Consider the following 26,624-nt stretch of genomic DNA (forward strand, 5'->3'; position numbering starts at 1 on the left):
TACTCACTCATACACACACACGCACACACACCCCACCTCACCTACCTCATATCCCCCCAGTCTCCACAAACTGGTGCAGTGATACTCCCAGGAAGGACCTGCTGCCTGGAGCCAGCCCCCAGTGCTTCGGCTGTGGACTGTCCTAATGAGTGATTACTATGTGCCTGGCACTGCTGGGTGACTAAGACATGGCCCCTGCCCTCATACAACTCAGTCAAGTGGGGAAGGCAGAAAACTAGCTGGGTAATCACAGCACAGCATGGTAGGTGCTGGGAGAGGGGAAGCTCAATGTCTGTGGGAGCTCAGTCTACAGGGTCAAGAATGGTTTCCTACAGGGGGACCACCTAGCTGAGATCTGAAGGGTAAGTAGGAGTTAGCCAGGTGGGAGAACATTACAGGAACAGGGAAAGATCAGCGATGCAGACGCCCAGAGGTGAAAATGGATGTGGCACTATGACTGTGGGTTAGAACTCAGAGCAAAGAGATGAGAATAGGCTGAGGAGGCAAGTGGGGGTTGGGCTGGATGCAACCTATGACCAATGAGAAGCAGGGAAGGCTTTATGCAGGGGAGGGACACCACAATCTGAATGTAAGAAGGATCACTGTGGAGACATCATGGAGGGCTGGCTAAGGAGGCATCAAAGCAGGAAGAAGGAGGCCAGTGAGGATGTAAGGGAGAGGTCAGGGCAAGAGGTGGCAGAAGGGATGGAGGGGGTGGATGGACTAGAAGACTGGCCAGGAGGTGAGATCAACCAACCTGGACACGAGCTGCTGCAGCACATTCTGGTAAGACGGCACTGCACCCAGAGCAGAGAGCTTCCCTGAGATCGTATCTACGGTTCTTTCCTGATGACAACTGCAGCTGCAGCTAGACCCCATCCAAACATGTGAGCCGCAGCACTGGCCTGACACCCACAGGGAGGCTCTGGGCAGCTGGGGCTCTGCTCCCAGGGATAGACAGGGCTATTTTGAAAGCAGACCAGAGACCCACAGGCAGCTGCCAGGCATTCCCCACAGGACAAGTTAAGCTCATGGGCCCTACTTCAAAGCCAGCATAGCATCTGTCCCTCACAGGCTCCGGAAAGGAGAGGTCAGCTTGTAATAGCCAACGTGTTTGGCTCTTCACATGGCTTCTGTTCAAAGACAAATTTTCCCAACACACTCCTCCCTGCCCACACTGCCCAGACACACCCATGTGCACACATGCACCCAACATCAACGCACACACACACACAGCGATGTTTTAAGAGAGACAAGGGAGAACCCTCTCAGGAGGTTATGGCACAACAGTGCCTCTCTCACCTGACAGCCAAGAAAGCAGCTTTCTTTCCTGGAGGAATCTGGAGCTGGTCCAGGGAATGGAAGCTGGGGGGCAGAGGGCGAGGTGTCTCTGGTCCCCATTCCCCACACACACTGGCTAGATCCTCCCTCAGCGACATCAATGACACTAAGAACTGACTCTGAGCCGTAGATGTCCTAGTATGTCAAGCCAAGGCTGTTCCAAGATACAGTCCAGGGCCTAGGATAGGAACCTATTTTAGATCTCTCCAGGAGTGCTGGGCCTCCTGGCCTCTACAATTCTATTAGGAGCAGAGCAATAGAGGATCTCCAGCTAAATCCTCCCTTCTAATCACCAGTGATAGGAGAAGGTTGGGGATATGGCAGAAAGTAGTTCTCTTTGAAAGATGTCAAAAAGGAGAAAATCTTTTATAAACTAGAAATAGAAGAATAATTTTACAACATGATGAATATATACAAAACCAACAGCCAACTGCATAATTAGCAATGAAATACCAAAAGAATTTCCATGAAATTCAGGAACAAGACAAAGATTCCTATTGTAAAAATGCTCTAGAAGCTCTGGGCAGTTCAAGAAGACAACAAAAACAAAAGAACTATAACTATTAGGATGGAGAAAACAAAATTTTTCTTATTTGCAGATGCTAATACTATCTGGACAACCCAAGATAATTAGCTAAAATCCAAATGAAGAATAAGTGAGTTCAACAAGTAGCTGTGATCTGCACCATGTCTGTTTCCTTGCAGGTAAAATGAAGATGATGACAGAGCCTGCTAAATAGACATAGCAGTTAACATATGTTAAGGACTTAGAAGAGGGCCTGCCAGGACTTCCCTGGTGGTGCAGTGGTTAAGAATCCGCCTGTCAATGCAGGGGACACGGGTTTGAGCCCTGGTCCGGGAAGATCCCACATGCCGCGGAGCAACTAAGCCCATGTGCCACAACTACTGAGCCTCTGCTCTAGAGCCCGTGAGCCACAACTACTGACCCCGTGTGCCACAACTACTGAGCCCACGTGCCTAGAGCCCGTGCTCCACAGCAAGAGAAGCCACTGCAATGAGAAGACCATGCACCTCAAAAGAGTAGACCCCGCTCACCACAACTAGAGAAAGCCCGCACACAGCAACGAAGACCCAACACAGCCAAAAATAAAATAAAATAAATAAATTTACCAAAAAAAAACACAAAAAACCAGGGCCTGTCACACTTCTCAACTCAGTAAACATTAGCTATTACTATGAAATATATTTTTACAATCAATAGTTTAGTATATAATAGTAAACTAATTTAATAATGTAACCAGTAAAAACATAATGACAAAAGAAACAGTTTTTTGTGAAGTTACAATAACAACAACAAAAAAAAAACACTGCCTAGGAATAAATTTAACAAGAAAAGTGCAGGGCTTAGGTGAAGAACAATTTTAAAGATATGAATAAATAGAGAGACCCAGAGTGCTCTTGGATGAGAAGACTCAATACTGTAGAGATGTTCGTGCTCCTCCAAGTCAATCACTTCTTTGCAATCCTAATCAGGAGACCCACAGGACCCACCTTGGCAATGCCCCAAGGCATAACTTCCTAAAAACTAGCCCACACACCAGCCCCCAACACGGTGAGGTGAGGTGACACTTCTCACTGTGGGCTTGCCCTGCTTCCAGTGTGCCCTTCTATCACAGCCCTTGTCTGTCCATACTGGTTCCCTCAATTTTCTTCCCCCACTGGACTATGAACCCTCAAGGTCAAATTGAGTCTGTAGTACCTTAGTACCCGACAGTGGACTCATGCAAGACATAAGCAAAGGCCAGCCGGGTAAGCAACTAAACTGCCCCATGGTACCAGGAGTGAGTGGCCCAAGAAGGAACTGCAGAGACACCTACTTTGGGTTTTGCAATTTCCTTGATCCTCTCGATTTCCTCATCAGACATGACATCGTAGTACCTGACGATGTGTGGACTGTCCCACTCATCCTCCTCTTTGAAAGGGGCGATGAGCAGCTGTGGTGTCCCGTTGCCATGGTGGTACCTACAGAAAAGCCTCTTCTGCCTTCGGGGTGTCTGGGGAGCACAGAGCAACAAGCCCTGAACTGAGTGAGTCCTAACCCTCAGTCCCAGGCTAGCTGGCTGCAGACACTGGCCTCACACCCCATGTCCAGCAGCCACTCCCTCCCGCCTCACCAGAGAAGAAAACAAAAGCCCCTCAGTTTGACTGGCATGAAATGATACCCCACAAATCATGCAATGTTTCTTCCCTCCCAAGAATACCTCATGTTGACAAGTCCTGTAGCAGGGTGTAATCCCTGGCCCCTCTCACAGAGATGTGGGTAGGTCAGGAGGGCTAGGGCCAGGGAGAAGTCTTTCTAGACAGAGGAGCCAGTGGGAGCCAAGCAGACATGGGCATGGAGAAGACCGAGAGATTGTCTCACACCTGAGCCTCCTTGAGGAAGCACTGGGGTCCAAGGGCTCTCAAAGGCCAGTGATACCCCACACCAAACTCTAGCAACTGCCTGGTCTTTGCTAGAGATCATGACTTCAGTGGAGGCCCAAGGCACATCCACACTCATGGCTTTCTTCAGAATAGTGAGTCAAGTAGAAGCTGCCCTGTTGGGGTCGGGAGGGGAGCTCAGTAATAACTTAGAGGATTGAAACTCTGCCTGGGACATCAGGGAAGACAAGTCTCCTGTCCTATACCTCAGAGCACACCCACGTGTCAGCCTCAGCAGATGCTACCAAGAATTGAGAAAACTACCTACAGACAGAGGAACATCTTCCTCAGATCTGCCTGTCCAGAGCCAAAGTCTAGGTCCACAGCCTGGGCCCTGACCCATCCACGTGTCTCACCAGTTTGACACCCTCCCCACGACAGAGGCTCTCGTAGATATCCCTCTCGGGTAGGTAGTCCACAGGCCTCTCATATATGCCTTCCTGGGGTGCTAGCTCAGCTTCTGTGTGATTCAATAACATTTTTTCTCTTTCTTCCTCCAACAACCGTTCAAAGTAGCGCAGATTCCCTCCAGCTCGTTCATGGCTTGGGTCTAGAAAAAGCAAAGAAGAAGAAGCAAAAGGAAACCACAAACATCTGTTAGATCATTTAGAGAAATTATTCTGTAAGTGGTTTTCTTTCCCAGCAGCTCACTCGCACGCAGCATTCTACCTTCCACAGCACCTAAGCACAGTTCGCTGGTCGTAGAGGAAAGGCCAACAGAGGTTCTCCCTACTCTGGTCAGAGATGAGAAAGGAGCAACAAGAGCGGGGCGCAGGGGACGCTTAGCCACCAACGCGGCTCTCCTCCGGAACTCCCTGGAAGTCCGAAGGACACAGGTCCAGAGAAGCAGGCCAGAGTTCTGCCTCCTCCTCCCCACTTGGCTGTGTGCTAGTTACAGCCGTCCCCTAGAGTACATCCACTACCGGTGACATCACATGCTGGCCACAGCTAGAAGGCAGGCTGAAACACCGGCGGCAAGAAGGGCCATATGACACTCCCACAGCTTTGTCCTGGGGGCCTCACAACAAGAAGGAGCAAGCTTGGCAGGATTACTGTGCTACCCCTCAGATGAGGAAACTGCGGCCCAAAGATGTTAGAGATTAAGGTTAGGTTATTCAGAAGAGGAATCCAGGTGTCCTGACTCCCTGTACAAGGCTCTTACTAACACGACAGAGTCCAAAAAAGCTCTCTTCCCACATCCGTCTTACAGACATTCACACTAGCTGGTCTCAGACCCAAAGCCCATGAAAAGGAGCAGTGAAAGGAAGTCTTTGCTGGTCTGTGAAATCTCAGACTATGATATCCCATATATTAGTAAGAGGTGGAACAAATGGGTTCTTAAGACACAGTGCTTTTGATCCCCTGCAGTCTAACCCCACAGGACAACTGAAATCACCAAAGCCATGGCAAGTCCACCAGCTAGACCTCAGGGCTCTAACAGGTCAGGTCACTGTCACTGCAGCAACCCTGAAATACAGCTTGCCTCTCAAGCTATTCCTGACGCAGTATAGGCTCCACCCTACATAGCAGCAGATGCACTGAAGCACTGGATTCCTATTTAGAAATGGACTAGGAATCCATATGTAGGGCCACGGGTGCCATAGGCCTGAGTGTATCCATCAGTGATTGGGCAAGGGCTAAGCCAGAACTACAGTGGGTAAAGAGCTAGCTGGCAGCTGGACTGGGCCTGAAAGCAGCAAAGCATTAGTCAGTGGCTAGGCGGCAGGTCAGACTGGCTCAGCTCCTGGAGAGCAGTCAGGTAGTGGCCAGCAGGGCGACCAGTTCCCCTGCTACCTCCCCCTCTGCATCTGACCTTTCCCTAGAACCTCCTTACCAAGGGAGAGCAGTCGGCGGGTGAGCTCCAGGGCACGGTGCAGGTCACCCAACTGGAATACGGCATAGCTCAGATAGTCCAGCACCTGGGCCTTGGATGTGGTGGCCTCCTCCCCTGCATCGAGCTGCTTCAGCACCTGTTCCATCCACAGCACTGTGTGGTAATAGTCTCCTTCATTGTAGGCCGAGCGGCCCATCCCAAAGCAGTCGTCCACACTCAGCACTGCCTGGTACTTGGTTCCTGCAGCAGGAGAGGCAAATAGTCAGGCTCAAAGAGCCTCTGGGTTAGGGAGAAAGATTCCCCCATTGAGGGAGCCCGGGTCCCTGGGTGGGGGGCATCAGCCCAGCAGAGCCCCACCAGAGTTTCAGACCACACACCTCCAAGGGCCATTAGTACGGAAAGCACAGCCAGGCTGGCCCTGCCTCGGGCTGGGGTGCACAGCCTACCTCCTAACTTCAGACTCCCCAAGTGGGAAGGGTCCTTTGTTACGGAAGAGCCAAGAAAGCCCAAGGAATAGTGTTCAGCAAAGTATAAAGGTCCTGTGAGCCACATGGCAGATGTCTACAAGGCAGCTGGCCATTTGAGACTGGAAGTCAGAAAAATAAGTTAAATATAAAAAAACAGAACTTAGGTGGAAGGTAAAGCCATGGATGAAGATAATCGCTTCCAGAAATAGTGTCAGGAAAGAGTAGAGAAGGTGGCTGAGGCCAGGGCCCCAGAGACCACCTATACAGAAAGGACAGAGTGAATAACACTGAGAAAGAAAGAGAAGGAGCAGGAGTGATGTGACAGATGCCAAGGGAGACCAAGAGATAAGACTGCAGTGCCAGATTTGACCACTAGGTGGTGGGGCCCTTGGTGAAGATCAATTCAGCAAGTCCTGTGACTACAGGTCATCTGCTGTTGGCTCAGCGCTGGAAAGTGACCATGAAGAGAGTTTCAAGTCAAAAAGGAGATGTGGTGTGTAAGCTATGGGGAGATGCAGGGTTTAGGCTGTGACCCTCCCTGGAAAGCAAGGGAGTTTCCCTACAACCCCATCAAGAGCAGCCTAGGCATGGCTGACATGGAAGAGTTGCCTCAAAGCAGTCTCTTGCTGCCTGATGTCCAAGATGTCCAGCATGAAACCCCTGATGCAGTGTGTTGGCTGCTTCAGAGACCAAGGGTTGCTCGCCATGATGGCTCAGGAACAGACAATGTGGGACAGGAAAATGGAGACAGTAAACACAAGACAGAGTTAGTAGGCAGAACACAGATTGGGGCGGGGAGGTCCTTGAGTCCCTGTTCACTCTCCACGTACCTCCACAGATCTCTGGCTCTGTAGGCCGAGGGACTGAACACTGATGGAGGCAGTATAACACAGCTGAGTGAGCTGGTCAAAACAGGGTCTGTGTGGGCCTAACTATGGCACCCCACAACTGTGTGACTATGGACAAGTTATGTAGCCCCTCTGATTCTTAGTCCCTTATCTCTAAATAGAGATAATACCATCAGTTTTAGAGGACTTGCGCCAAGAATTCAACAAGACGACATATGAAAGTGTCTCCTATGATTCCCTAGAGTGGTAATAATCAGTAGCTATTATCAACATGTCTCACAGATACCAAAAATGTCAAGAATGGCTCCCAGACACTCAGCATCCTTCCCAGAAGCCAACTTGAAAGTCTGCTCCCTAGAGAGTGCTCCCTGGAGAATGCCAGCAGAGCTGAGGGCTGAAGGGCAATCACACGTGATGAAACCCAGCTGAAGGGGGTAAAGGTATTCCTGCAGAGGTTGTGGGATGAACAAAGAAGCTGAGCAGTGGCAAAGCTTAGTACAACAGACAAGGAAGCCAGGGAGATGGTGCCACACAGGACCACAAAAACCACACATTAAGAGGAATTTGGTTTAGCCCTAAAAGTTAAGCATTGTGATCAGGAACTCATGTAAAAAGATATGTGCTTAAGACCACATGGAGGATGATTTTAAGGAGTGAGCTGGAGGTATACAATAAATTAGAATAATATTTCAATAATCCAGTTGAGAAAGAAGTGACCATGAGGCTGGAGTCAGGGCCTCCAAGTACAAAAGACATTGTAGGGAGGTAGAATCCAGAGCAGCCAGTGGATGGAGTGCTTTTTGCTGATGTAAGGAGGAAAGACAGTAGACAGTTCAAAAAGGGATGAGGATTTCAGTTTGGGACACGTGAATTTTAAGGAGCCCAAGGAACATCCAAGTAGAGATGTCCCACAGTCATTTGCCTGCACTGGTTGAAAGCTCAGAAGACAAGCCCTGACGGGGAACACAGATCTGGATGTCATCCATGTACAGGTGATACCTCAAGTGATGGAAACGGCTGGGCTCACTTGGAGAAGGTGCTTAGGGAGACACCAGGTAGGGGTGGCATCCTGGGGAACAACTCCCATCCACCCCTCATTTCCCCTCCAGGATATGCACGGGTCTGTTAACTGAATGTAAAAGGTCAATGCCTGGCTCTCTCTTCCCACCAACCATTCTCACAGCTACAGGGTGAAAATATCCTGCAGGTGCCCCAAGCCACCTTCTCTCTCTGGCCTCATGGCCTGGCTTGGTCCAAAACCTGACTGAGTGAGGATTAAGGAGAAGTCTACACTCCTTCCTGTTGGCTCACTGGACTCCTCAGTACCAAGGCTCCAGGCCCTGACCAGCCGGCAACACAGTGCATCCCTCCCCCTCACCGTGACTCCCTCCGCCGTGCCTCCTACAGGGTCCCCACGGGTGAGGTGGCATCCAAGGTCTAATGGAGTCTAACTGAATCCCTGGGTTTATTGGCCTTTAATAGCCCCCAAACCCCAACACATGCCTTCTTATAAACATACTGAGGCAGACAACCGAATTGAAAAGGGGCCTATAAAAAAATGAGAGAGAGAGGAGCCAAAAGAGAAACAGCCAAGATCAGTGCCCCAGCATTCAAAGGAGGGGAGACTATCAGGAAGAATGGGGCAATCAGTGTGCCAAATGCTGCTGAAAAGCTAAAGAACATTCTGCCTGAAACCTGTCTACTGGCTTTACCAGCCAAGTGGCCACTGGTGACCTTGCAGGGGCAGGATTGGCCAATGGGGAGGAAAGATGCCAGACTTTGCGTTTTCAAGAGGACATAGGAACCAAGGAAGTAGAGAAAGAGTGTGGATGACTCTCCAACTGCCTAGCCAGGAGGGAGAAGAGATCAGTCAGCAGCAGAGACTCAAAAGGGCCTTGGATCCTGAGGGAGTGGTTTGTTAGATAAGCAAGAACAGAGCATGTGGAGAAGAGTCCAGAGAGGTGGACACAGAATGAACAGGGGCAGAGACTGTAACTGAGGGCACACAGGACATGGGGCAATGAATCCAGAGATCAGTCTTAGGCAAGATGAAATCGGAGGGTGGGGAATAGAAGTGGGTGTGGGTGCAGACCTGAGTGGTGCCCTGGGGAGAGAGACCAAGGAGGTCCTGAGCAGCAACCTCGGCATTCTCTGAGCTGAGAGAGGACAGGCCTGGGCTAATACTGGAGGGAGGTGGTGGGGCAGGGGCTGAGGGGAGACAGTTGTCATGGGAATAGAGGACTGACACCAACTGGAAACCCAAGAAAGAACTACAGCCAGAGGTCGTGGTGAGCCTGAGCGTAGAGACCATGAGTCAGCAGTGGCTCCATCCTTGTCCATACACCACAGCAGACACACAGGTTGGACAGGCTTTGCACGGAGTGGTGAGTTACCTGGAAGCTCGCCTTTGGAAATTGTGTCTGGGTCCAGTTTGTATGTGTCCTGAAGTCTCATCAAGGCCTTGGCGGCTCCTGTTTCATCTTCATCAGTGGGAAAGAACTGTCGCTGCACTGACAGGTTGGCAATAAAGCCTTCCAAAGGAGAGAGTGAGAACAAAAGGTTACCCTGATCCAGGGATAGAATTCCACCTGGAACCAGACAGGCACCCACCGGAGGGTCTCTGGCTAGTGCAATCTCCCTGCCCCTTCCCTCAAAGGCTGTTTCCCCTTCCTCCAGGAAGCCCTCCTTGATGGCTCCAGTCCAGGGAGACCTCCCCTTTCTCACTCCTCACTGTACCAACTGCCTGTGCTGCTCATTTGGAACTGAAGAGAAAGGCCCCCTAACACTAATTAACACATGGGAATCTGAGAGTCTTGGCGTGGAGAGAGAAGGAAAAGAGGGCAGTGAGGGTAACTGACAGGGACACAGGAAAGGACTCAGGGAGGACTTGCTGACCACTCAGTGGAAAACAAATCACATGGAAAACCTTGATCCGGGATTATTAGCCTGGCCAGGTAATCACAGATTCCTAGCCTACATCTCAGGTTGAACAGCCCAAGGGACAGAAGTGGTCAACTCAGAGAGCCCAGCTGGCCACTCATTACTGACCACTGGCCCTTATCATCCAGAAAGGTGATGATGACAGTCCTGGAGGTGCTTGGTGCTGTCCCCACGCCAAGATTAGGGACTGGAGAATCATCTGACCAAGGTCAGTATTAGGTGGGGCTGCATAAGCCCGGCATGGTTCCCCTGAGAGACCACACTGGGCCTTGCTCTGCTTACTGGGGCACTCCTACCACTCAGACCCACAATGAGCTCAGGGCATGAGTTCCCCAACTGTGGTGCTCAAGACCACAGCCTGGAGCCTGGGAGAGCCCCTGAGCACAGAAGCACCCAAGGAAGCTGTTTGGGGACTCCAAGCCCTAGTTGTAAACCAAGATATACACCTCCTGCAATCTCAGGACTCCAGGTGGAGGCCAGGCCCTCCCATGCTGATTCAGAGGCTTCAGTTGTGCTCATAAGCTGAGAATTAGTAGGGGAAGTCCAAGGCCATTTCTTCTCTGGTCTCTTCCCCAGAGCAGCAGGACCCATAGCCACCTACTCTCACGACCTCAGGCTCAAACACCCACTTCTAGCCCTGCCTGGGGACCCAGGGACCAAGATGCTGCAACCCTGTCTTCCTCACGGCTGCATGGTCAGAGACTCTATGAGTTTACAATCCAGGGGAAAAAAATGCTTCCAGAAAAAGCCACATTGTTAGCATGACTCCCTGCCTCCCCCTCTCCCCATTTCTGGGGAAAGAACTCTGAAAGAAAGAGGTGAAAACAACGTATTGCTGTCTGGGGCTGTCCTGTCTCCCTCCGGGTAATTATAAGGTTTTCCAGAGGAACCAGATGTTGACGGTCGGGGATGGGTATGAAGAACAAGACTTGAGAACAGAAGATCATATGGGCAGGCTTATTCTCCCACACTGCAGGCAGGACAGCCAGTTCTGAGCTACAGGCTCAGGCTGGGAGGCAGGGTCTGGGAAAGGCAGCCGTGGCTTCTGGAGGCAGTGAGCTCACTGGGCACAGCTCCGCCCGGCTAAGCTCACCAATCCCTGCCCGGAGGCCACCCTGCTCCCAGCCAAGCCCAGCCCAGTCTGGCCATAAGGGCTAAAATGCCTCAGCCCCCGAGAGACAACGATGAGTCTGAAGTTAATCAGCACTTCCAACTCAGGGAGAAGAGACAGTGAGTCCAGGGGGGCTGGGCTCAAGGCTGGAATCAGAAGGGCCCACCTCCAGGCCTGCCCCACCATCTCCTGCTAAGAGGAAAATATCAGAGCATAGAAAGTACTACCACAGTAAAAGACTAAGCACAGTTAAAGCTTTAAATAAGTTCATACTCTAACCTGCAAATCCCACTTATAGGAATTTATCATGAGAAAATAATCAGAGATGGGCATAAAGATATGTGTAAGATTGCTGATAATCTGGAAACAATTCCACATCCACTGACTTGACCTGTTTTACACTACACCAGTATGGCATATTACTGTCCAGCCATTAAAACCATGTTGCAGAAGGGCATTTAAAGGACATATAGAGAAGCTGAAAAATTCAGGAAAACAGTATATGCTTATGTCACAAATCTGCCAACAGATAATGTTTCCTTTCTAAAAGATATGAATGGTGGGCTTCCCTGGTGGCGCAGTGGTTGAGAGTCCGCCTGTCGATGCAGGGGACACGGGTTCGTGCCCCGGTCCGGGAAGATCCCACATGCTGCGGAGCGGCTGGGCCCGTGAGCCATGGCCACTGAGCCTGCGCGTCCAGAGCCTGTGCTCCGCGGTGGGAGAGGCCACAGCAGTGAGAGGCTCGCGTACCGCAAAAAAGAAAGAAATAAAAGATATGAATGGGAATGAATTTAGGTGAGGCCCGTGCTCCCCAACTTGCACTGGTCCCACCACTTAGCCCACTTATCTTACTTTTGTTAATTCATTTGGTCCCTCGAAGCAAATAAGTTTGCATTCCACGATATATACGTATGATTCCATTTTTTTAAATGTATATACATGTGTAAAAAGACTAGAATTTTAACAGTGATTATCACTAGGCAATTGGATTAAGAACTGTAATTTTCATATATGATTGTTTTTGTGTTTTCCAACGTTTCTATAAATATGTATTACTAAAGCGTAATTAGAAAAAAGTCACTACCAAAAAAAAAGGGACCCCAAAACACTAGGAAAAGGCAAGAACTGATTTTTTTTTTTTGACCACATAGCATGGCATGAAGGATCTTACCTCCCGACCAGGGATCAAACCCGTGCCCCCTGCAGTGGAAGCTTGGAGTCCGAACCACTGGACCACTAGGGAATCCCGAAGAACTGATTATTATAACATATTAAAAGCAAGGACAGACAACTGCCAGGTCCCCACAGAGATGACAGCCACTGGACTGGCAGGCTGCATGTTCACACACTGCACGTGCACACCCCGACCCAGGACAGTTTCCGACCCATACCCCCCAGGTGCCAGCACACAGACATACTGGCTCACCCAACCACCTGCTCACTGTCCCTCACCTGCAGCTGAGTTCTGCAGGACAAGGTCCTCCAGCGCAGGCCAGTCTGTGTTTAGTCGCTTCACCAGTTTATAGGCATTCACAGGGTGGGACAGGTAGCCTTCAGGGTCAGCAGCTGACTTGCTGGTCAGGGCTTCCATTTTGTTGGCCCAGCTGTGGAACCAGAGAAAAAGGAAGGTTAACACACGGATCTTGACCTATGGTAATTTTCCTGGTGAGATTCAGGGGGTCTCTATTTAAAAAGGAAAAAGCAGTGAGTCCTTAGCCCACATACTTAGCTACTCTGGGAGACTGGCATGAAGTAACCTCCAGGCCAGTCCCACATTGCCCCCTCAAGGGCTTCCTCTTATGGGCACCCAGGATGGGTTCTGGGGGTGGGGGGTGGGGCAGGGGAGGAGGGCTGGCTCAGGGTGGGTGTGGGGATTTAGGACATTAGACACCTCTTAATCTTAGAGAGCTTGGCTTCCTCCACCAAGATGTACTCCTTCAGGGACAGCACCAGGTCCTTCTCTGCATAAATCAGGTCTGTCATGTGCCCTGCAAGGGAGAGATAAAAGGGCCAGTAAGAAATGGATGAGGGACATCCAGCTCCCAAACTTGAGGCACAAAACGTCAGCACAGAGGCCAGCCCCCTGGGCCAAGGGCATATCAACTCTCTTGGGATCATGGGGACCTAGAGTTAAAGGAGGCCTAGATATTCGTATGGTCCTGGCCCCCAGCTTCAGGAAGAGAGAGGCAGAGGCTCCAAGGGAATGTTAAGTGCACTGAGGACACCTTAAGGAAGAAACCCCAAATCTCATTCTCCCACTGCCACCCAGTTGGGTCATGTTATGGGACACAGACATCCTGGGGGCTTCTCTGCTCAGAACTACTCTCTAGTCCAGGAGAAAGTTGGTCAGAAATGCCAGGCAGCCCAGGAGCAGCCTGCACTACCCAGGGTGGAGGCTCAGCTGAGACAGCTGGCTCCCAGGAAGGACACCAGGTCATCAGGGCTCAGAGGGGGAAACAGCAGCTCTCTCCAGATCTGGTCAAAACCAGTGGATGAGGCCATCCCACCCTGAATGAGAACAGGCCTCAGGCAGTGACATCCCCTGGCACATGAGCCAAGGATTGCTCAGGTAGACAACAGTCCTGTTGGCACATACCAATAGAAGTAAAGAATTCAGCCTGCACACAGCCCAGGACACCAAACCAGGCCACCAGCAACATGGATACCCAGAGTTTCATGGTCACAGAAGGCAGTGTCTGCAAGGCATTCAGTGATAGTAGTCATTAGATCAACAATGGTAAAAAGCAACTTAAGTAAGGATACACGTACACATGTACACATATATACACACATTCAAACATGCCAAAATCCTGACCTAACACACAGAAGCCAGGGAAAATATTCAGGACCACCAGTGGAAAGATGCCAGGGTATAGAACCAGAGATGTATGCTTAATTCTGTCCCCTGCTCTGGGAGGCCAAGTGCCCTTGGGAGAGACTCTGCCTTTCGACTTCTGGTAACCACTGACAACACGGGAAGGCTGAATGGAGGTGGAGGCCGTGGACGACAGTCACCTCTGGGTCTAATAGTCTGTCAGTTCAACATTCTGGCCCAGACCTCTTCTCCGTTTCTGTCTTTCCTTCCAGCACAGGTGTGAGGACAGTGCCAGGTGCTGAGGACCCAGATGTAACACACAGTCCCTGCCCACAAGAAGACAAAGTACAGGAGAGACAATGACAGAAAGAGAACTTGACACAATATGCCCCAGGGGACCCACACCCAAAATAAGGTGCACAGCAGATGGTGAGCCAGAAGAGAAATCAGACTGCTCCCTGCTGGTCTGCACCTGGCCACAGTTAGAGCAGACTGGGCAGACACTGCTCTTCCTGTAGTGAGCTCCTTGGAAGACACTGTCCTCATGGAGAATCACCATTCGCAAATATTTACTAAAGACCCACATATGCCAGGCACTGAGCTACGCACTCGGGATACAAAAATGAATCGGCCACACAGGGCCAAAACCTTAGGCCAGGCTGGGCTGCTGACATGAGTAAGAGGCCAGCTGCTGTCTTCTCACCAGCCTAGAAATAGCGAGACCCAGCTCTGAAGGCAGCAGGCACACCATGGGGCAAGCCCCACTGGCAGTGGACCCAAGTACACAATGGAAGCTTTGGACATCATCTCCAAGCTCAGCCATGCAGCCTGGAGCACGCTGAAGGAACAGCACCCGCGTAAGCCCTGGTTCTGTCAGTCCCTCCTCTTCCTGCTCTACTTCAGCCAAGCCCCACTGGAAATTTACTGGGAGAAAACAAGGAATATAAAGGAAATACAAATGCTTTCTCTCCAAAATGTAAGCCTTATCTCACAGAATTCTAAGTCTGAGCTAACGCCAGCTCAGCAGTTTTTTGCCTGCGATGATTAGATGCACAGTCACGCCCACCATTCCTCACCTCACCCTTTCAGAAGAAATTCCAATCCACTGTGGTTCCAGATTAGGCTCAGAGAAGCCCAACCACGACCCCCACCCTCAAACGGGTTCCTATATGAGGAAGAGGAGAGAATAAGTGAGTGTCCCCATTTGTTCATCCCTTGCCAAATGTCTGCAGAGCTGACATCATGCCCATCAATACCCTAGGTGTCAGGGGCCCAGAGATACACAGAACAAGATCCTTCAGCCCACAACCTACTGCAGGGTAGGGAGTGTGGGCTAAGGGATCCATTATAAAGTTAGGGCAGCAGATGAAAGCAAGTCACCGAGAAGAGGTGAGATGGCCCAGCCTAGCCCCAAGGTAAAGCCCAGATCCCCCTTTTGCCGGCCACAAATCTGCTCCCAGGTCTCAGCATACCACATCTCCACCCTGGGATTCCAGAAGGCCTCTCTTCTTGCTTACATAAGACCCATTCACAGGGTTAGGGTCTGCTCCTTGTACTTCAAGAGGCTTCATCAGCTCAGGAGAACGCCTTTTGTATGTGTGTAGGGAGGGAACAGTAAAAACCCAAAGCCAGGAGGCTGTATCTGCAGACAATGAGGCATCAGCCAGCTACCCATCAGGCTGGGGTGATGGGAGAGCAGTGCCCAGGCAGCAGACCAGACCAAACACGGTTGGAAGTTGAGGGGCACCAGCGTTTGTCCCCTGTTCCGTCACCAGTTGCAGTGGCATGCCCATTCAGAGATCAGGTAACAAATTTAAGGGAGGGAGAAGACTCTCTGTTCCTTTCAAGACACCCTGGTGATACTGCCCATGGTTCATGCCTTACAGCACTCAGGAAAAAGCAGCCAAGTTCCTTCATTACATGAATACCAGCTGTCATTTCTCTGGAATGTGCTATCTGGCTTAGACTGAGCCTATCGACGAATCCCAGCCTGGAGGCAGAGCCCAAAGAATCACAGATGGGATTCTGGGCTGACCAAGAGCCTACGAAGTCCTGCTCTGATGGAGGAGGGGGATGACAACCCTGCTGGTCCAGAGAGCTAGGCGCTCCCACGCAGCCCCCAGACCACCACAATCAACACTGCCATCCCAGGCAAAGGTACACTAGAGTTCCAGCCTATTTCTCCTGATCCTGAGCCCCCGAACACTAATTTATATTAGGTGTACAAAAGGCCATCTAATCAGGGTCAGGCTGGGAGGAGGCAGTCTCCAGGAAAGACTGTGTGCCACAGAATGGGAAAAGTCAACCACCTACATGCCCCCCATCCCATCTCATACCTATACCCAGAGCTTGCTTATGACAGAATAAGTGGGAGCATGTATGCCTGCCCAGTGCCCCCACCAGTGTCCAGCGCTGTCAAAAGCCCTCCAGGAACCCTCAGAAATCCATGCTGAATAGGCCTAGAAATGGGCAACATTGAGGCCCCTTTTATGAAAATAAAGTATCACCAAGTCTGAACAGAAAACCAATACTGAGTTTTTTCTGAGCTGCATCCCAAGTTCAGAACAAAGTCTGGCCCAACAGCAACAGCAAAAAAAAAAAAAAGCCTCACCACAGACTTGTTCATTCCAGGAAACTGTAACAACAGAAGATGTTACATTTCTTCCAAACAGTGGATTGTTATAGATTGTGTAAAAATGGACACTGTGTGCACATTAACATTGAGAGAAGATCAAAGCATCCTGTTAAGTGAGAAAAGCAGGCTCCCAAACAAGATATACTCTATGATTTCATTTTTATAAGGAAAAATGTTTATATATGGAAATTTACATACCTGCATATATATGCAAGTGGAGAATTAGAAATCTAGTTGTATATTGGTGAAATCATTTTATTTTTCTCTTTATGTTTACTTATATTTCCTAATCTTCCCACAAGGAGTTCTATGGGAAATTTAAAATATATTTCATATTTAAAATGAAAAGAAAACAAAGCAGGCCCTCTCAAACGGACTCCAAAGCGGCCCAGCAGCCTGAGTTTGGACCCCCACAGGGAGGTCCTCCAAAGCCTGCCAAAACCCCAGTGACAATAAATCACCCACCAGGCGACCGGCACTATTTCTAAGCACAGGACAATTCCAAGACATACAATCACAGGCCTTAGCACGCCCGCTCTTTGGAAAGGACGTTTACAACCTGGCCAAATAACCATGAAAAGATGTTTCCAACTGCAAACCAGCAGTGTCCTTAGCTTCTCCCCTTACCTCATCAGGCAGGAACCTCTGCCAAGCTCCCAGCTGCAACCCAAATGCAACAGCTTGAGTTTTAACAATGTATTTGTCTGGCTTAGCTCTGAACAAGAGGCTGCCTGCCTTCTGTGAAGGGGCAAAATGAGCCTGAACAGGGCTCCCCGCAGCGGTCTTACCTCCCAGTAGTGTGGCCAACTCTGAATGGCAGAGCCAAGAGGACCTGAGTGCTCAACCTAGGAAGAGTTCAACAGAGGCTCCAGGAGGCCCTACCTACCTATGCACATGGATGTCCATTTGGGCCCATAAGCTGCTCTCACTGGCACCACAGGGAAGCATGGGAGGCACCCTACTCTCCCTACCTGATGTCATGCCTCAATCATCACCCTGATTTGAGCCACCCCTAAGTCCCTCTTGCAGCTATACTGGCCCCTACCTGCACTGGTCTCTCATCTTACGTGGCCTCCCTCCCACCTCTGCTCTACAAAATAGCCATCACAGCTTACTACAGCTCCTCATTTGGTCTCTTTCTCCCTAAAAACCCTCCAAAGGCTCTCCACTACTCTCAGGACAAAGTCCAAATTACTTAGCCCTAAGGGCCTTTTTGACTCTGCGTGACCTGGCCCTACTGCCCTCTCCAGCCCCATCTCATGACTCCAGGTTTCATACCTTCAACTACCACATCACATGAAAAACATTCTCCTTCACTGAGAACCTAACAAAGCCTAGATGTTCATGCATACCAATCCTTATGCAGTTGTCCCTCAGTATCCACAAGGGATTGGTTCCAGGAGGCCCCGCAGATACCAACATCCACAGATGCTCAAGTCCCTTATATAATAGGTGTAGTACAGCCAGCCTTCCGTATACACAGGTTTTGCATCTGCAGATATGGAGGGCTGACCGTAATTTCTCTATCCAGTACCTGGACATGTTGACTTGTACTTCCCACGTGGGTACCATCAAAACTCCAAAGTCTCCTGCTTCAGTAACTAGACAATTAAGTAGCAGAAAAGGCTGTATAAACCAACATGCAAAAGCCAGTTGGGTTTTCAATCAGTCTTGGCAAAGACTTGGCAGTCCAGGTAAGACTACCTTATAAGGAACTACAGGAAAGAATAAAATCCACACACCACTATACTGGATGCATCTGATATACCACCTTGTACTCTCTTGGCCTCACCTGCCTCCTGGGCCCTGGGCCACTTGCTCTGCCTCAGACTCAGTGAAGGAGACTGTGCAGTCCCCAAATCTCTGACTCCTCCTGCTACTTCCAGACTCCAGCGAAACACCACGCTGACCTCCCCAGGGGCTGCTGGAGGGCCCTGGGAGTGCAACTGAGGAGTGAGCATGGGGGAATTAACTCCTCCTGGGGCAACTGTGACCAGTGAAGGACAGAAACAAGAGGACGTCAGCAGATAAATTCCCTCTCCAGGCCTTCACTGAGAAACTGTTCTGCAGCACGGGGCTTCTGAAGAGCTCACCCAGAGATGTCCTTCATGGCTGAGCAACTAGTGTATCTCTGTGCAGACTGGCCAGCTTGCTAATGCACCACCTTGTATATGCTTCGCCTCCTTCTCGACCTCACTTTTATTTTCCCTTACCCTTGCTACTCCACAACTGTACCTTCTAATAAAGCGTTAAGTACTTAAGCTCTGCCTTGGGCTCTGTTTTCTAGGCTAAGATAACCACTATTCATGTTTCCAAAAATCTTTCATTTCTACCATCTAATCCTCACCAACACCTTGTAAACTAGATAACCATCTCCATTTCAGATATAGATATATAAGATACATAACTGAGGCTGAGAGTTTCCTGCACACCTCACATGCTACAGGAAATTAATGGCAGAGCCCAGACTCAAATCCAAAACATACTTTCTACTATATATTGCTGCCTTCAATCCTACTCAGTAACATCTGTTGTCTTATAGCACAAGGACTTCCCAAAAGGAGGAGCCACACTTTGGCCTAGCAGAACAGGCCTGCCCAGGTCAAGGACTTTATTGTGGTTCACAAAGCAGCCTCATGACGTCCGTGGCTGGATCCCACCAGGCGGCAGACAGCAACATGGACCCAGAAGACAAAAACATGGTGCTTCAAGTCCAAGTGAGCAGTCACTCCTGCCCAGACATCACAGCACTCACAGATGACCGAATGGCCCAGATCAGGGCAAGACAGTACAGTCTAGTAGGCAGGCACACCCACCCTGGGGTCAGAGACCCCCAGAATTAAAGCTTAGCTCCACAATCACTTCCAGGCTTTGGGGCCTTAGACAAGTTACAGGGTCTCTTTGAGCCTCAGTTTTCCCATCTATTTAACAGTTAAAATAATAGAATCTGCATATCATAGGGCTGTTTTCAAGATTGAATAAGATGACAGATGTCAGTGGGCAGCCTAGCACCAGGCACAACTTATACCAGTCAAGAGCACCAAGGGTACTAGAGGAACGGCAAAAGACCTGAAGCAGCCAGCTCCCTAGCTGATCCCTGGAGAGAAAGAAGGTCCAGTCTAGGGGACAGTGAAGATGAAAACAACACAGAAATTGAATCTCTTAACACTCCATGTCCCAGGAGTGTTAAGAGATTCAGCAGAGGGTGGAGTCAGGCGTAATGCAACATACTGACCATCAGGGAATAACTCTGGAAACTGGTCTATCACTGGCTCTAACTCTCAGCAAGGAAGGAAAGTTCTCTGGCAAAAACAGGTGACTGGACCAATACTCTAGAATCTCACGTATTTCTACATCTCTGACCTGCTCACTCCGAGTTCCTACAAGTACCAGGCCTCAGGATCGCGACCACACCCTGGGCCCTCAGGAATGCCGGGTACAGAGCAGGCTATGTTTTAGCAAGCACTTCATGAAAGGTCTAGAGCAGATGCTGGTCTGTGATCAGGCTCACATCCTATTTGAGCTGGGGAACTCACTACCCAAACATATAATCCTCTGCCCTGCAATGACACCACTTGAACAAACACTCTCTCCTAGGTCTCCAAGACCTAGGTCTCCTCGGTCTCTAATCCAGACTTTTCATGCTCCTCTGCTCCTTCTGAGAATAAAAACTATATCCCTCATTCCACATCTCCAGCTCAAACCCCAGAGACCACAGGAGCCACCAGCCCTCTCTGCTCAAGAACAGACTAATGTCCCATCCTGGTGCCCTTCAAAAGTTCAAACTGCTAGTTTTGAGCAACGTTTTCAAAGCTTAACTCTCACTCCAGCACCCTGTCTGGGCTTGCACGTGCCTGCATCACAGCATCTCCTGCCAACTTCCATCTGCATAGAATTAAACTCTTGAGAGATCCCAGGAGCCAGGGACACACCGGCCAGCCCAATGCACACTACAGCCAGCGTGGCCACACACTGGCCAAGGTCTTCCATCCAGTCTCAGACCCTCCCAAGGATGTGGGAGGGCAGAGTCAAAAAGGAAGGTTCTCTCAGGAAATGAGCAGACCCCCGATTCTCTCACCCCACTCATTCCTCACAGCTGTACCCATGCGGTCTCTCCTTCTCACGAGCACTCACACTCTGAGCTCCTCCCTGGCACATGACCACCTGCCAGCGTGAAGCAGCAATCTCAGAGAGACTGTGAGCCACCCATGGGCAAGGACAGTGCCACCGCCACTGCCTCCTTTCCCTCCTCCCTCATTCCAGCCCCAGGTACACTTAAAGCAGAAGCCCAGCACACAGGAGGTACTCCAGGAATGAACAGAGATTGGCTGTGGCCAGGCTAAACCAGTGACAAAGTAGGCACTCTCCTGGGCACACCCATTTCAGAGCATTGGACAGGGTAGAAGGACCTATCACAAGCCACAGACAATACTCAGTCGCCACCATGTCTGCCTGCTGACCTCTCAGAGAACTAGGGTGGCCCACTATGACAGCATCTCTGGGATGAGGCCCCCAGCCAACACACTCCAACTCTGCTACGTGGCTTCCTTGGCTGGGCCACACAGTGCGTGGGCTTGGCCGTCTACAAATGAGACCCAAGGATAAAAGGATTCAAAGCCCAAACATTTTATGAGTAGGGAGAACTGAACAGAGAGGCTGGCTCTTGAGGCCCAGAATAAAATGAGAGACTGCACCCTGGAAGCTTCAGGGGCTGTTTAAGCACAAGCCAAAAGAAACCATGGTTCATTTAATGGAGCACTAAATCATGGAACCTGCTATCCCAGATGTGATACGGGCAGCAGCTTGCAAAACCATTCTATGAATTCTTAGGTGGACAGTGGATCTCTGCAAAATCAGGGACATTTGAGAATGCCCTAAGCTACAAAGCAATGTTCCCCAACTCCTGCTCTCAGGGCCAGGATCTCTTGCAAAAGCACTGAGGTTGCTAAGCTTCAGATGGTTTACATCAAGCAGCACAAGCCTTAGGTGTCACTCTACAGCAGAAGACACCAGTCTCAGCCTTGGGAGGGGCTCTGATGTTCTTCTACACCACCTTAAAGGTGTCAGATTAGAAAACAGAGGCCAGGGGCCTTTGCCCTGAAGAAGGAGGGTTTATGCTGATCCATGTTTATGGTGCAAGGGTTCACTGAGCATCCTCCACATACAGGGCACAATACCAGGCACTGTCCTCTCACTTGAAGCTCTTTGGACAGGGTCCACGGGCAGCTACTCCCTAAAGTGTCCCTTCCCCCATCACCTTGCTTCCACTAAAGTGCCCAGGTCTGCTTCCACTCACACACGCTGTTCCTCTGTCCGGCTTACCCTTTCTTCTGCCTTCATCTGACCACTCCAGCTCATGGGTCACCTCCTCCAGGAAGCCCTCTGGCTTGAAGCATCCTGTCCTCTACCAAGTACCCACAGTCCGGTGCTCCTTCCCAGCACAGCACTCACCACACTGCCCGGGGCCTGGCCTTTCCTGGTCTTCCAGTCTGCCTGCCCCACTGGGCTAGCAACTCCTCGCAGTTTCTGATACGCAGAAGGGTCCGTTTGTTGAATTAATTAACTAGTTACAAGTCTCCGCGCCTGCTGAGGCAAAACCATGCAGGTTAGAAAAGGATGTCTGGAGGGGGAAAAAACAAAAACAAAAACAAAACTTTCTCATCCAAGAGCCTGTCTCAATGGGCAGAAAGCGAGGCCAAGGCCGCAGACTCCCAGCCCTTTGGAGGCAGGATGGTGGACCTCCCTAACACTAAGCGGCCCCTCAGGGCCTGCCCGGCGCCCCTGCCTCCGCCTCCAACCTCTGGCAGCCTTCGGGCCAGGCCGCCCCTTCCCGGGAGCCTGACAGGCGGGGCGGCCACGCTGCCCGCCAGGTCCGGCCGCCCCGAGGGGACTGGAAGGAAGGGTGCGGCTGACCTCACCACCCTGAGCTCGGGGAGGCGACGCGGCGGCGGGACAGGAACCCACACGGGTGTAGAAACAGAGCGGAGGTCGCGGGGCTGCGGCCCGGACGGCGCGACGCCCGGTCCCCAGCTCCCAGCCCCGCGATGGCAGAAGGCTCAAACCGGCGACCCCGGCCCGCGCCCGAGCTCCGCTGTGGGCCCGGGGGGCGGGCGCGCGGGACGCTCACCCGGACACGCGCCGCTCCCGGCTTTTCCAGAACCTCCCGCGGCGGCACCCAGCTCGCTCGGGCCCTCCTCCCTCGGCGGCTCCACCTCCCGCCGTCGCCGGGCTCCGCCCGCTTGACCGGCAGCCACGTCCCCACCTCCCGCCCCGCCCCCCGCTCCCCCGCCCCCGGCCCCTGGCTCCGCGCCCAGACAGCCTCGGCCAGGGGTCACCACCACAGACAGCGACCCCCGGGAAGGCCGAGGCCGCCCGGCCGCGCGCAAGCCGGGAGCGGGCCTGGGGCCGCCGCTCGCGCCCTTCATGCCGCCCGCCGCTCGCCGCACGTACACGGCGCCCGCCTCTCCTTGGCGCTCGCACCTGTGAGACTCGGCCCGCCCTCCTCCCCGGCCCCTGGGCGGCTGGAGAGGGGCCCACGACCCGATCCTGAAGCCGGTGCTGTCGGGGGGAGCATCCCTGATTGCTGGCCAGCTACCCTGGCCCCAGCTCATGCCCATTTCCTCGGTGGTCCTGCTGTATACACGGCTCCTACTGCTGCCTCCCCATCATCACCACCATCAGGTTACAGGGGGTGGGATCACCCGGCCCAGGAGCTGGATTCTCAGGGATGGGGACAGTGGAGAAGGACCTTAAGAAGACTGGAGACCTGGCATCCACCCCCAGGGCCAAGCTCCCAAAGGGATTCAGACTGTCCCCAGCTCCTGGATCCGACACTCCTCCTGGGGGCGTGGGGGGAGGGGAAGGGGGGCACCCTGGATCTAACCTTTGTTTTCCCCAAGCCCTTACATACAACATGGGCCAAAAACAGTAGACACTTCTTTCAGCCAATCCAGGCTGGGAGGGAGTGAAGGCAGGGATGCTGCAAATCTCGGCCTGGGCTAGAGGAGTCCCTGGCCGCCAAGCAGGTTCCCACGCCTGCTCTGTGAACCTTCCTAGTCATGAATGAGGGGAAACAGTGTCTGAGAATCTCATCAGAGAGCTAGGCCAGAATGGGAGGTGCTCAGCCTCTGCCCAGTCCAGTGTGGGGATATTCCCTGTGGCACACCATCCAGGCTGGCAGCCCAGACCTGGGGAAGGCATGAACACACAGAAAAATACACACAAGACACATAAAACACGGAATGAGCCAATGTTCTGCCCTTCCTCAGCCACCAGCTGACCTCCCCAGAGCTCAACTAAAACCAGACAGAAATTTTCCTGCCTCTGCTACATCCTGTTATGCCACAGGAGTCTCTCAGTCTGCTCAGGTTCTCCCATCCTCTCCCCCTTCTCAGGAGCTTGCCCTGTGAATCATCCCTTCTCTCGCTTGAATGTTCAACCTCCTCTCCTCAAATGGATACATCCCTTGACCTGTAAATATTTTCAGGTCTCTAGTATGGAAACAAAACCCTCATTAGACCCCACCAACTATTGCAGTGTCTCTCTCCTTCTCAACCACAGCAAAATTCCCCGAAAGAGCAGTCTGTCCTCACTTTGCTCCCACCCCTCAGAACCCTGCAGGGGGCCTTCTGGCCTCCCGACAAGACCAAACCAGATCTCAACAAACTATAACCTCCAAGTCTAAATTCAACAGCCACTCTTCAGTCCTCATCTGCCAAAGCCCCCAGCAGCACCTGACACCCCAGCAGTGTTTGGCCACTGTCTCCCTTGAACAATTTTTTCCCTCGGTTGCCACTAACCTCTCTGGCCACCTCTGCCCAGGCATCTTCGCCCCCAGCTCACCCGTCTTTCCCTCTCTCCCCATTAGTCGATAAAGGTTGGGGGTTCCTCAGAGTTCAGGCCTAGGCACTCTACTTTCCTCTCCTCTTTCTATAATTTCTTCCTATACACAGATGACACAAATTTCTCTCCCTACCCTTGCCCTGACTCCTGAGCTCCAGACGCGTATGAATGGCTGCTGAGTCTATGTCTCCGCTGAGTGTCCATAGGCACCTCAATCACAACGTGCCCAGCACTGAGTTTATGCTCTCTCCCCTTCCCCCACCCCCATACCGCTCATATTCCCTGCTTCACTGAGGGAGCCACCCGGCCCCCTGCACCACCACCAGTTACCTAACTAGAAGCCTGGGAATCACCCTCAGCACTTCCCTCTGCCCCGCCCCCAAACCCTATCCTTCCATATCCCATGTCCATTCAATTCTACCACCTAAATCCCTCTCTAATTCATTCATTTCTCTCCATCCTCTTTCACTTGAATGATTGCAACAGTTTCCCGGCTGACTGTCCCCCTCCATTCTTACTTCCTCCCCTCTCTCCTCCACACGGCAACCACAGTGACCTCCTCAGATGCAGATCTGAACCCATCACTCTCAGCTTCATAAATTGCATTGTTCTTAGGAAAAGTCCTGAAAGTGGCCTATAAGGCCCGGCATGGTTTGGTCCCTGCTCACTCCTCTAGCCACACTGACATTCCCCTCCAGTCCCTCTAACTGGTCATTCTCCCTCCCCAATCCACTCCCAGGCCTTTTCACATGCTGTTCTTTCTGTCTAGGAAAATGTCCCTCCTCCCCAATTAAATCCTTCAGGTCCTCCCAGAGGGAATTTCCTCACTTCCCTGGCCAGGTCAAAATCTCCTATAACAGCCTCTCATGTCCTACATGCATCCTAACACTTGCCACAGTTGAATGTTTGTTTGATTCATGTCTGCCCCCCTCCCCCCCCCCACACCACTGGCCTGGGTGTACGTAAACAATGTGTGTTTTGTCCATCATGACATCCTCAGCAACTACGACAGAACTGGACTCAATAAATATTTCATGAATATATGAAGGGATGGGTGTCTCCTTAATGCCTTGCTCCACAAAACCATAGCCAAAGTTCTGACTAAAGCCTCCACAGGGCCTCAGAGCCCTGGACCCCACTCATTCCTCAGTGTCTACTTCTATTCCTCTTCTGTCTCTTATAAGGATACTTATTGGACTTAGGACTCACCTGGGTAATCAGGATGATCTCACCTCATGATCCTCAAATTACATCTGCAAAATTCCTCTTTCTAAATAAGGTCACATCCACAGTGTCCAGGTATTAGGACATGGACATATCTTTTCAGGGCCACAATTCAACCTACTACACTTGACATACCCTCATGCCCTCCAGGGGCTCCTGGGCCCCTTATAAATCCTTGGCTCTTAGTTCTCCAGCCCAGGCCCACTCCAGACCCACACAGCATTTTCTTTGAGGCCACTTGATGGGTGAACTCATTATCTCCCCACACTCTACCTCACACCGCCCACACTTCCTTCCACCCCAGCATTTCCCATATCTCAGGAAGCAGAATCAACATCTCCTGGTCATTTCCATTTTCTTCCCCACCACATTCCCCCATTGTAGATCTTACCTAGTAGATCACTCAATCCATTTACTGCTCTCCATTCCTGTAGCCACAGCTCAAATTCAGGACACCACCATCTCTTACCTGGACGGTCCATCCTGGCCCACAGCTTTCACTCAGCTCCTTCCATCCTTATTTCACACCACAAGCAGAGTGATATTTTAACAGTGTAATTCTGATCATGTCATTTCCATACATAGAACCTCTCAAAGGTGTCCCTGCCACAAGGATAGACACAGATCTCACCAAGGCTGCCAATCCCCTTTATACAGCCCTGATGGCCTCTCTTATCATGTGTAGCCTCAAACTTGATGCTCCTGCACCTGAGGCATTTTTCAGTTCCCTGACCTTTGACTGTGTCATTCTTCCTGTCTGGAACACTCCAAAATGTTTTCCCTTTGGACCAAGCCTGAGCCAGTTCCCTGCATAGACCCCATAGCTCCTCGTGGATGAATTTCATGCAGGCTATCTTACTCTCATGTCTACTTCCTTCACCACTTTGCCTTCCTAGGAATGGGGGCTGCTTCTGTCCTGTTTACCACTATGTCTCCAGCTCTAGCATAGGGTCTGGAATCCAGGACCTAGAGAGGGAGTGGGGAAGAAAAATACATGAATAAATGAATGAATAAATGAATGAATGAACATCCTCCACTAATGTGGCCTCCAGCAGGCCTCACTAAGCACACCCATTTTGGGTCACTTAATAAATCAACGGCCATCTTGAGCAGCCATGTCACACT

At 51.2% G+C, this 26,624-nt stretch overlaps 1 protein-coding gene across 9 annotated transcripts in view; it reads right to left on the minus strand.

Moving 5' to 3' along the window:
- The window catches only part of P4HA2 (prolyl 4-hydroxylase subunit alpha 2), a 78,590-nt gene that overhangs the window by 18,555 nt on the left and 33,411 nt on the right, over positions 1-26,624 (minus strand). For 5 of the 9 annotated variants that reach the window (XR_003792738.1, XR_003792739.1, XM_029217507.1 and 2 more), the window contains exons 2-8: positions 13,580-13,679; positions 12,875-12,971; positions 12,436-12,587; positions 9,326-9,463; positions 5,618-5,857; positions 4,140-4,333; positions 3,180-3,356 (exon numbers count right to left, since the gene is read on the minus strand). Coding sequence is in view for 7 of the 9 variants with exons in the window: in XM_029217507.1 (XP_029073340.1) it covers positions 3,180-3,356; positions 4,140-4,333; positions 5,618-5,857; positions 9,326-9,463; positions 12,436-12,587; positions 12,875-12,971; positions 13,580-13,679 (1,098 nt within the window). In the remaining 2 variants the exon portion in view is untranslated. Of the gene's footprint in view, positions 1-3,179; positions 3,357-4,139; positions 4,334-5,617; positions 5,858-9,325; positions 9,464-12,435; positions 12,588-12,874; positions 12,972-13,579; positions 13,680-14,874; positions 14,882-21,755; positions 22,017-22,560; positions 22,634-26,624 lie in introns of those variants that run through there. The other 4 variants (XM_029217510.1, XM_029217512.1, XM_029217509.1 and 1 more) reach the window with 3 other exon arrangements.

Source organism: Monodon monoceros, unplaced genomic scaffold (assembly GCF_005190385.1).
Source record: "Monodon monoceros isolate NGI ecotype Baffin Bay Population unplaced genomic scaffold, NGI_Narwhal_1 Super_Scaffold_12, whole genome shotgun sequence".
Taxonomy (NCBI): domain Eukaryota; kingdom Metazoa; phylum Chordata; class Mammalia; order Artiodactyla; family Monodontidae; genus Monodon; species Monodon monoceros.